The following is an 11,391-nucleotide window of genomic DNA, read 5'->3' as shown; positions in this document are numbered from 1 at the left end:
CCGATACCAAACCGATATATCGAGACTGATACACCTCGGGACCCTCCCAATCAGTGACTGACACCGCGACTTTGAACCATGTTAATAGCTAATGTTTGAAGAACTAAGTATCTCTAGTTAGGTACTTTGTCTATATCTGTTCTCTTTTATCTTGTCAGTGGTTCTTCATTTCTTATGGTTGTTTTCAGATCTTTCTTGACCTCCTTGACTAGTGTGGATGTTCCTCTGCTGTATTCACCATATTGAAAATATGTCCAAACTATTTCTGTGCATATGGGTGGGGTAGTTCAAAACTTTGAACCATCTGAAGGCAAGTACTTCCTTGCTGCTGCTTTGTGTTCTCAAAGTTTCATCAAGTAGGGTCACTGAATTCTCCCTATGCTTGTATCTGCATCTGACACAAAGAGGGACAATGCACGTATCAGTGCCCTTGTCATGTACTATTTACTATAACCTACTCAGAGTACATTGCTTTTCTTTTGTAGGATTAACTTGGAAGGAGAGTTGTCATCCTTTGAAATTGGAGCAAAATTGTTCTTTATAGATTTTAATATTTGTACAAAGATAAATATTTAGTATGGTTAATTTTAGTTGCTTATTTTTCCTTGCCAATTCCATTGGGGTGGATGCTTGGAATTTCAGTAGTGACCTTGTTTTGCAGGTGAGGTGCAGGGAGTTGAAGAGAGCTGATCGTGTTGCTTTTCCTCTTAAGGGATCCAACATGGAAGACGAAGCAAATGGAAGTGTTTCTGTTGGTCTCTCCTATAGCATTGAAATCAAGGATGCGTACATTCCACCATGGATAATATTCAGTATATCTGCAACCATGGGTTCTGAAGGGAGGAGCTTTGAAGCTAGGCATGTCAAATCTTGTCACTGTGCCTGATTATTTTCTCTAACAACCCTGATCTCACCACAAAAAGCTGCAGTAATGGTAGAAGAACAAAGACATAACCACGAGCTTTAGCTTTCAGTTATTTATATTACTGAGAACCATGTCATTAGATACATGTGTTGGCATATTTTATGGCTATATATAGCATTACCAGCTGCTGGCTAATAAGAATAAAATTACATTGTGTGTGTGTGCAGTTTTGCAACGAGCCGACTTCAATTGCCCTAAATGCTGCAGTTGAGACTGTTGGCCAGAAATCCGATACCCAAGGAGCAACAGGTGAAGGCATACAAGAAAGCACATATGCATTTGGAATTCCAGATGCTGTTGTGACTTCTTTCATGCATTCTGCCTTTTTAAAAGGCTTGAAATATGGCAATGGTTCTTATCATCAGCTTGTCTTTCTCCTGTATAACATCTGTTATGATCTATCAAGTGGAGATCCAACAATGAGCTGTTGTTTCAAGTTTCAACTATATGTTGCTGATCAATTGCCTGCTTCCCCTCATTATAAGGCATGGGAGAAGAATGGGGCTGGTGGTTGAGAGAGAGATACTGAATAGAGTTTGGATTGAGCTTGGAAGATGTGGCTACTGAATAGCATGGATTCAAACTTCTACCAGTAATCCATGCAAGAACACAAACCTTGTCTGAAATGGTGGAATCTGTTTCGGTCTCTCACAATCAACTCTCTCCCAAAAACTTTTGAAATCAGCTTGGTAGCTGTGTGGCAGTCCTCACATACTCTCAAGTTCTTCACTATCCGAATTGGTGTTCCTGCTTCACTCCTCATCATCCCAAACGCAATGGCTAGCTTCTCACTATGCCTGTGAAGAGCACTCTCCTTCTCCTCCTCATCTATGTCGAACAATGCATCTGCAGTATTTCCCCTGTACCCTGCTGCCCTTATCCTCATCAGAATCTCTTCCCACATTCTCTCAATCTTGTCCATTTCAGGGTGTGAGCTATCTCCAATCGTGAACTTGTGGACTCTCCCATCCAACTCAATCAGGCTGTGACCCGGCGGTTTCTTCAATCCTTTGGCTTTCATCATTTGCCTCATCTCTGTCACTTTCTCCCACTCCTTTGCATTTGCATAAATGTTTGACAGAAGAACATAATACCCGCTGTGTTGTGGCAGCAACTGGATCAATATCTTCCCCACCCTTTCCCCAATTTCTGCATTTTTATGAATCCTACAGGCCCCAAGCAATGCCCCCCAAACAGGGGCATTAGGCTTCACAGGCATTTTGAGGACAAACCTCTCAGCTTCCTCCAACTTCCCTGCTCGGCCTAGAAGATCCACCATACATCCATAGTGCTCCAACCTAGGTTCAACCCTGTGGTCTCTTTTCATGCTCTCAAAAATCTGGAAGCCTCTTTCAACCAGGCCACCATGGCTGCAAGCTGATAATACTGCAGTAAAGGTGATGTCCCTTGGGGTTAGCCCTGCTTCCACCATCGTTGCAAAGTACTTGAGCGATCTCTCAGAGTAACCATGCATAGCTAGTCCAGCTATCAGAGCAGTCCAACTTAAAGTGTCTCTTTCTGGCAGATCTTCAAAAACCCAAACAGCCTTATCGATGCTCCCACACCTGGCATACATGTCTACAAGAGCTGTTCCCAGGATCAGATTCAGAGTCATGCCATTCTTGACTACATAATCATGTGCTCTTTCCCCCAGTTCAAGAGCACCTAAATGAGCACATGAAGATATCACACTCACCATGACCGTCTCATTTGCTCGCACTCCTTGTGACTGAAGAACTTTAAACAATTCCACAGCTTTATCAAAATGGTTATTCTGGGCATAGCCACTGATCATTGTACTCCATGTAACTAAGTTCTTCTCCGGCATTTGATCAAATAACTTGCGGGCAGATTCCACATCTCCACATTTGTTGAAGCCCCTGATCATGGAAGTCCAAGAGACAACATCCACATAGTACATTCTCTGAAAGATGAGGGTAGCTGCTTCTGTATCCCCAAATGTAGCATACATATGAACAAGAGAATTTTGAACATAAACATCTTTTTCAAACCCATGTTTGATGATATGACCGTGGGCTTGAGAACCCATGGATATGCAGTGCAATTTGGTACATGACTTGACCAAAAATGGGAAGGTCAGGTTATCAGGAAGGAGGCCTTGGCGTTGCGACTGGACATAAAAATGGAAGGCCTGATCTGGGTTTTTGCTCCCTGAATGACCCCGGATCATGGCATTGAAGATGAAGAGATTGGGGTTTTGAATCTGTGAGAAGATTCGTGATGCATAGTCAATTAAGCTTGTTCCAGAACTGGGGTCTACGCAGAAGGCAATCAGGCGGCTGGCTGCGAACACATCGCAGATGATATGTGTTCTGATCATATAAGCATGGATGATTTTCAAGTGAGTGAGATCGGAGCAAGTTTCTAAGGAGAAAAGCTTTGGGTTCTTTAATCTCAGTGTCTTGAATACAGAACTTCCAATACTGCTGCTACTCATTGTTTGCAACCAACAAGGTAAAAAGCTATATTTTTCTCAGACCATATTCAGAGTAGACCTTAGGAACCCAAAAACCCCAGAGCTGGCAAGTGAAACCGGCATGAGAAATAAGGGTTTCAGGAACAATTTCCAGGATCTGCATTGCCTTGGAACAACTAAATGCGGCAAAACCATTCACGACAAATAGAAACTGACCTTTCTCCATACTCCAGCTTTCCAGTTTAGTCAAGTTAATCTGGGTATCAGGATCCTGTATATCACAGTTCAAGGTCTGTATCACTGGTGGAATGCAGAAATTTATTGGTAATGTTTTCCATATTTCTGATGATTTCCTTTTTCTTGTTTCTTGGGAATGTTGAAGCTATATGATAAGACTGCTAGAACAAAATGCCATTTAAATTGTCAAAAAAAATGATCAAATTACAACAATGATACTATCAATGTCAAAACTGTTTCTCAATCACCCTTCCCAGTTTGCAACTTGGAATGGGAGAAAGAGTAGAAACTCTCCAATGTTACAATGCCCTCTACCTGATAACAATGATAGATTTAAATACTATAGTTCTTCTCTTATTTCCCTTAGTTGGACTCAGTTTAAAATGAAAACTTGAAAGCACCCACATTGGAATCTGATACAGATTCCCAAAAGGTCAGCTTCTTCGGTTGAGATTTCTTTTCCTCAGCCTTTGACATCAACTGATCAATAGTTCCAGGGAAAGTAGCCTCAATAGCCTTCCTAAACTTTTCGTACAAATTCACCCGGTCCCTTGTTCCAGATACAAGCATGCTAGCATTTGGTTTCTTGAGAAAATCCAATACGTTCAACAAGTTCCTCCTGCAACACAGATCCAAAATATATAAATAAATTTTTTGTCAATTAAAAACATTGGATGATATCTGTAAATTTTTAGCAGTTTCTTTTATTTATTTATTTTTAATTTATAATTATTGTGTAAGATCGAGAATTTATTGCACTAAACTGAAGACCAACATGCTCTTCTTACTTTACAAGCTTTTCCTTCATCAAATATCTCCACATACTGAGTTTACATGGATAACATGCTCTTTTAAATATGCAATGATGTCAAAATTATTTCTAACTATAGAGAAAATTAACTCATCCTATAGATCAAACCAAGATAAAGGAGAAAGGTCTACTCTCTAACTTCTCATGACCAGAACCCTAAAGCTCAATAATTCAGCAAAAATTAGATCCATTTTGATGAATTCTTTGTAACTTGCTAAATAAACCTAAAAGATCCTATAAAATTCTTGAAGGGCAAAATATGGCTGAGGAATCACGTTATAAAAATGTAAGATATGATTTGAAGCTGAGATAAGTTCCTTCAATATGTTGTCTCCATCTGGAAGCACCCTATGACACAAGTACAGGTATGACCACAAGAGCAATGTAACATAAAGCAATTACATGTCTTTGAATGCTGAAAACACATCTAAAAAGTTTTAGGAGGCATGATCCCGGAAATAGATGAATAACTATGGTAATATATGGAATGAGGTTGACCACCAACAGCCTCTGATGCATTAAGGCATAAGTATCAATAATCCAGGTTGATGGGAACATTAAAAGCTGTTCATCATTTTCTTATTCCATCAAGACATTCATGGACTACATAACCACATGTGCCAACTCAGCACTACGTGGACTTGGTTGGGAGCAGGAGGAATCATGTCATGGAAAAACAATCCAATCCCTGGCATTCAAGCATTGCAGTTCAAGCTGAATTTAGGTTGGGATAAAGACAAACAACCTATCATCTGGCACCTTATTACCCAAAGCTGTAAACAAGTCCTCTTTAAAGTAAACCACAATATCATGATTGGAACCAGTTTTCCAAATTTTCTTGGAAAGTTTGGTCAAGGACATAAAATTTTCTTCCACTGTAGCTGCATCAGAATACCATGAATAGCTCACAACCTTCATCTTCACTAGCAGACTAAGAACTTGTCCCTAGTTCAGGTAATCTATGCCATGATTTTACCAAGAAGCACATTTTCTGGAAACCCTCTCACTGACCTAGTTATTTATCAAATTTATTTTTCTTTTCTTTAAAAGGGCTCTATAGGTGGAATTCCATTCCTCAAACATTATTCCTTTTGAGTCAGAAAGCTTCCTTTCCAAGTGCAACTTTTTTTTATTTTTTTGAATTCCTAATAGAAAAAGATTCAAGAGATGAAAAACTACCTATTATAGTTCTATCATGATGCAGTAAGTGGAGGAGAGGAATAAAGAAAATAAGAGGCCACAACCAACAAGAAGAAAATGGAGCATCTGCTGCGATAATGACACAAAAACAACTTACTAAAGATTTAATTAACTAGCTAGGTTTCCACTGTTAGAAAAATTTAAAATATCTCTACCTAACTAGGCCATCTTGGTTTTCACTTGGTGGTCACATAATGTAGGCACCACACTATATCCTCAGCTGTGGTTTTGAAACTAAAAATAATCTAGAGAATGTTTACTATCTTCAGGCTTTTGGCTATATGCATGAGTTGGGCATTCATGGCCCTAGTAGAAAAAATTTTGAACTCATCACAACTAGAAGCACTCATTGAATACAGAAAATATCATGAATTGGATGATCCAATCGAGTTCAATCCATTGCTTAATTTCTGCCTTAGTTGATATTGATTCAAAACTAGAAGTATATTTGATTTTTGCTAACAAAGAGGTGTTGATAGAACTCTCTCAAATTAGATCCTAATGAACAGATCTTTGACTAGAAAAATGAAGGTTTGTAATCACAAAAAAGCAGATTTCTGAAACAGAAAATGATGTGACTATCACTAGTAATGTGGACTAACAGAAACACCACTGGGTAAAAATCATGAAAGCCATCAATGTTATCTTACATTCTTGCTTTGATTCTTCCACACGCATAGACAAAATAAAGCACAGATTAATGCAGAAAATATTTATTTGATGATGAGGGATCCACCCCTAACAAGATGTCAATCCCAACTGCTGGTGAAGCAAACCCAGATAATAAAGAGTTACCCCTCTACCTTGCACCACTCAAAGACTGAAAAACTTGAACTCAGTAACCACTGTTCATGGCCAGAGGGCACTACTACTAAGCTACACATTATTAGGACATATATTACAAATTTATTAATCATCTTTACTCATGAGAAACTCAGTGTGAAAGTTTATTAGTCAAACAATCCCTCCAACCATGCATAAAATGATTCATCTGTATGATTTAATTGTGTTAAAAAAAATGCATAGATGAAAAGTAAGCGCATAATATGAGAGGTTGAGCCAATTAATCGAGTAATAGAGTTTCACACTTAGTTTTGTCAAGATGCATTTAGCATAAATATATGTTCTAATAATAGCAGAAAGTAACCATCCATCAAAGCATTTTTCCTAAGCACATGTGTTGGTGCTTTATATTAGGTTGGCAATTTTGTTTCAATTATACACCATTCTGACACAACTTGCTTCCTTGGGTCTTAACAGTCTCGTTTGAATTCAAATTACTCAAGTATCAATTTCCATGAGGTAAGTATGTGTTTGGCGATGTAAGACATAGCAATGGCAATTTAGAAAGAAATAGAACTGTAAAATGGAGTTGAAAATCATGAGAAAACGCTGCAAATGGGAAGTTGCTAGAGGACATTAGGATGCCCCCCATGGGATGTTCAAATGTCCTCCTAGCAATTGAACACTCCCATATGGAACGTTTGGGCGCCCTCCCAAAGTCCAAATGTTCCCTTCAGGCAGTCTGAACTTTTGAGGTTTTTTTTTAAAAAAAAAACTTTTCATGTATGTGAATAATTATGTTTTTAAATGTTAAAAATTTGTCCTTTTTTTTGTAAGGGGGTGTTAAAATAACACTTTCCAAGTTTACACCAACTAAGTCTCCTAGGGTTTCTTTATAAGAACCTAGTCTTTAGACTAAAAATATGATGCACATAATTGAGAAGATATTCATTCCTCTATCCTAATATTCAAACTCTCAAAAGTTTCAAAAACGAATCTTGGAAGTCTTTTCGAAGGAAAGGCAAGGTGCTGCATTGATCTGCAAGCCTCAGCATAAGGTTGAAGTAATCCATCAAGGTGCATGGAATGTTGTGTTGAGGACTTAAAAGAAAAGTATAGGTGCTGACCCATATAAAACTCTTAAGAGTAGGTGCATCTAGATCGGATAAAATTGTATACCTTCTTTGCAAAATTAGTGGATTTTATCTTGTAGTCTGACCCATAACTTTTACATTTGCAGAGTTTTATTGCAAGTGTGGTTTTCCATGTATATCGCTTGTTTCATTATGCGGATTGATAGTCTTGATTATCCTGATTTGATTAATTTAATCTCAAATAAGTTGGAAGGAAAAGAAGATTAGGATGAAAATTAGAAATTTTAAAAAAAGCTTGGACTACCTATTCACACTCCCTCCAAGTGGTTTTATGACTCAAAAAGCACACTTCCAATGTATATCGATCTCTCTGAATTAGCCTATGAACACAAAGTAACTTGGGGGAACATAGAGTAAAACAACAGTCACAATTTTCACGCTTAGCTTCTCAGGCAGCTCAACAAATCCCGGCCCAAGCTAAGCCATGATTTTCAGTGGCTACTGACTGTGTTAGTCCACATTACTTGAAGGGTTCATTATTGCATTAATTTTAGATTACTTAACTGAAAGATGAATATTTTCCTGTACAATTATAGGGGAAGATTAGATTCTATAACAGCCTCTAAACACTCTGATGCAACTCCAAAAGAACTCTCTAATGGTGCCCTATAGCATTCACAAAACATTTACACCTCCTCCCATCACCTAGAGATTCCATAGCTGTCACAGCACTGTGATAAACCAAATCGTAAAAGATTGATTCATAACTACACCAGGTTGAGTTTGGATATTCTGTATTCATCTAGACAGACAGCTTAGTTTATCGACCTACAATACTTAAATATAATAAGATAAATTGAACTGAATCAAAAAATTTCTATGGAGATATGCAAAAGGTGCTAAAAGAAATCATAATTAGCCTTCTATCCTGCTCAGTTATTAAACATATTCAAAAGTATAACACTTCAACATTAAGATGAAACCATTCATGACTTTGTATCAATATTTTAGATTACACTAAGGATAAAAACTATGATACAAGTGAAATCTCTAAAGTAGCAATCAATAAATTCCAATAAGAAACCAAAAATAGAAGAGAACATACCTACTAACAAAATTTTGGGTAATGGCAATGGAATCTTCTAGGTTGATCACCAAATGCCACCATCCATTAGGCACAAATATCACCTCCCCAGCCTTACAAACACACTCAATTGGTTTCTTTTTCCATTTCTTTGTTGCTCCATAGAAGTTCATGAACCACTCAACTATTGAAACAGGACATGCCACTTCTGCACCATCAGGGCTTGGATGCACCCCAGGAGGAACTACTTCAGGGGGAAACAATACCCATTTCTTGGATCCCTTGATCACTGCATTCCAAGCTGAAGTAGAATTAGGATCAATATGGAAAGATGAACCAGAACCTGCAGGTCCAATTATAATCCACCTATAATCTGGTCTTTCATTACCCAAAACACTAAACAAGTCCTCTTTAAAGTACACTGGAACATCATACTCCAAACCCAATTTTGGAACCTTCTCCCCAAACTTCGGGTCAAAAAGATACAATGGCCTCTCTTCCCTTACCAAATCCGAGTACCTAAAATAATCCTCAAGCTTCATCTCCACTGGTCCAACCGAAAATTTAACATCTCCACATGTTTCAATCAAATAATTTCTATTCCATTTTTCCAATGCAACCCAATTATCCAAACATCCTTCTAGTAACACTGGCCTATTGGGTTCCTCAAAATTCAACACAAAGTCTTCAATCGAAATGCCCTTCCTTCGCGTTATGTTATCCCTTTCAAGCCATTCAGATTTCATTTCAAGATTAGCACAGAGCCAGCTTTGGAACAGATAATCAGAATAAAAGTCCCTAACATTCAAAACCAAAGAACCAGCACAAGCAAAAGAAGGATAAAAAGCAGCTACATAAGTAGATTTCCAAGACCCATTATACAAAAACCCACCAACTAGATTATCCAAAACAAGGTTCCTCCAAAGGGGTTCATGGTTGGTGAAAACATAGAAAGATTTGCTCACAGTAGCCAAAACACCCAAATGGGCACCATCCAAAAACCCCAGAATTTCAAGGACAAGCTCATCTGTGAGGATTTGGAGAGCACCAAGGCCTGAGTTCCTGGAGTTAAAGGAGGATGGGCTGAAGTAGAGATTGCCCAGTGGCTGGACCCCATATTTGTGTGATGGAGCAGAGGCCCTTAGGCTGAACCCCTCTTCTGTATCTTCTTCCTGTGGTTGTTGTTGATGTTGGGGTGATAATTGTTGCTTCAAAGAAGTCGAGTTGTGTTTTGTGAGAGTGGATTTCTTGCTTTTCTTTCTCTTCTTCCTTGTTTGAAACAGCAAGTCCCTGCAGAGAGGCATTGCTTCGAAGCTTTGCGGCGCAGCACCGGCCCTGTTGGGGCCGAGAACCACACACACAATTTAAGGGCCTGTATGCCGGGGAAGCAATGATTTTATTTTATTTTATTTTTTTCATTTTGCAAACTTTCCCTTTTAAAAAAAATGAAAGATAATACAAATATAGAGATAATTTCATTCGCCTCCTTCAACTATTTACATTTGGCATTCATAGGTTTGAAATTTCATCATCTTTTCATTTTTTATTTTCATTCACCTCCCTTTTCACTCAAAATAAAAAAATTACATGATAAAATTTCAAATTTAGATGTATTTAGTCACAACATGAAATGAAAGGAGGTTAATGAAATTAATCCTAAAAATATATTATAAATCTTGTTTTTTGACCAATATTTTACATATTAAATTCATTTAATTACTATTCATTTGAAATTGCATCAAATATCTTTCATCATTTTTTTTCTTTATTATATTCACTCATCTCAAAACTCAGGGTGGATAAGTATATTTAATTCAATAAAACATAAAATTTTCCTAAATTTTAAAATTTGTTTGGTTGTGTAATTTAAAAATAATTTTCTATTTTTGAAAAAAAAAATTGTTTTTAAAAATTTTTGACATTGTTTGTGTGGTTCTTTAAAAACAAAGCAAAATAAAAAAGAGAACAAGTAGAAATTGTTTTTACTAATATTTAAAAATAAAATGAAAATATAAAAAAAATTATAAAACATATCATAAAAAATAAATTAAATTAAACATAATATTATTTCTTTTCTTTTTCCATGATGTAATACTGATATTGAAAATCTTCAAATGTTACCTTCCTTCAAATTGCATGTGTTTTTACGAATTTCTTTTAACTTTTCTAAAATTTTTCATTAAGCAAATAAATTTCAAATTAAACTAATCTTAATACATGAAATTTATTTCAAAAATATTTTGAAACTTAAAATTAAAATACTATTTAATTAATATTAAAAAAGGTATATATATATATATATATATATATATATATATATATATATATATATATATATATATATATATGTGTGTGTGTGTGTGTGTGTGTATGTGTGACCTTTATCCCGAGTCTAATAATTTTTAAAAATAACATAAAACTCATATAGTGAATCAATTAATACAAAAAATTTATGGATAAAAATTGGTTTAGAAACGATTTCTAATTTTTCTTTTTCACCAGGCAAATGAACTTTAAATTAAACAAAACTTAATGTTTTTTATTCATTAACAAGTCTAATAATTTTTTTAAATAATTTAAAATTCAAATTGTAAACAAATAAATACAAAAAAAAAATTATATATAAAAAATGGTTTATAACAACTTTATTGTTTTTTTTTTTTTTTACATAGAATCATTATTTTCCAAATTTTTTTCATTTTTCATATGGTAAATGAACTTCAAATTAAACAAAATTTATTTTGTTAGATTGATTAATGGTTTAATAATTTTTTAAAATAACTTAAAATTCAAATAATGATCCAATCAATACCATAAATT

At 35.9% G+C, this 11,391-nt stretch overlaps 2 protein-coding genes across 2 annotated transcripts; both read right to left on the bottom strand.

The window, feature by feature from the left end:
* Nucleotides 1-962: 962 nt before the first annotated feature.
* Nucleotides 963-3,652, bottom strand: LOC100261634 (pentatricopeptide repeat-containing protein At5g06540). Its single transcript, XM_002267560.4, has one exon. It carries the CDS (start codon nt 3,381-3,383, stop codon nt 1,512-1,514), a length of 1,872 nt encoding a protein of 623 aa, XP_002267596.1. The 5' UTR covers nt 3,384-3,652; the 3' UTR covers nt 963-1,511.
* Nucleotides 3,653-3,758: 106 nt separating this feature from the next.
* LOC100251232 (F-box protein At5g06550-like) lies at nt 3,759-9,989 on the bottom strand. The gene is made up of 2 exons (XM_002269093.5): nt 8,593-9,989; nt 3,759-4,218 (listed from the first exon to the last, which is right to left on the bottom strand). Exons 1-2 carry the CDS (start codon nt 9,873-9,875, stop codon nt 3,978-3,980), a joined length of 1,524 nt encoding a protein of 507 aa, XP_002269129.1. The 5' UTR covers nt 9,876-9,989; the 3' UTR covers nt 3,759-3,977.
* Between the last annotated feature and the right edge of the window lie 1,402 nt (nt 9,990-11,391).

Source organism: Vitis vinifera, chromosome 8 (genome assembly GCF_030704535.1).
Source record: "Vitis vinifera cultivar Pinot Noir 40024 chromosome 8, ASM3070453v1".
In the NCBI taxonomy this organism is placed as follows: Eukaryota; Viridiplantae; Streptophyta; class Magnoliopsida; order Vitales; family Vitaceae; genus Vitis; species Vitis vinifera.
This window is presented reverse-complemented; position numbering and strand designations above follow the sequence as displayed.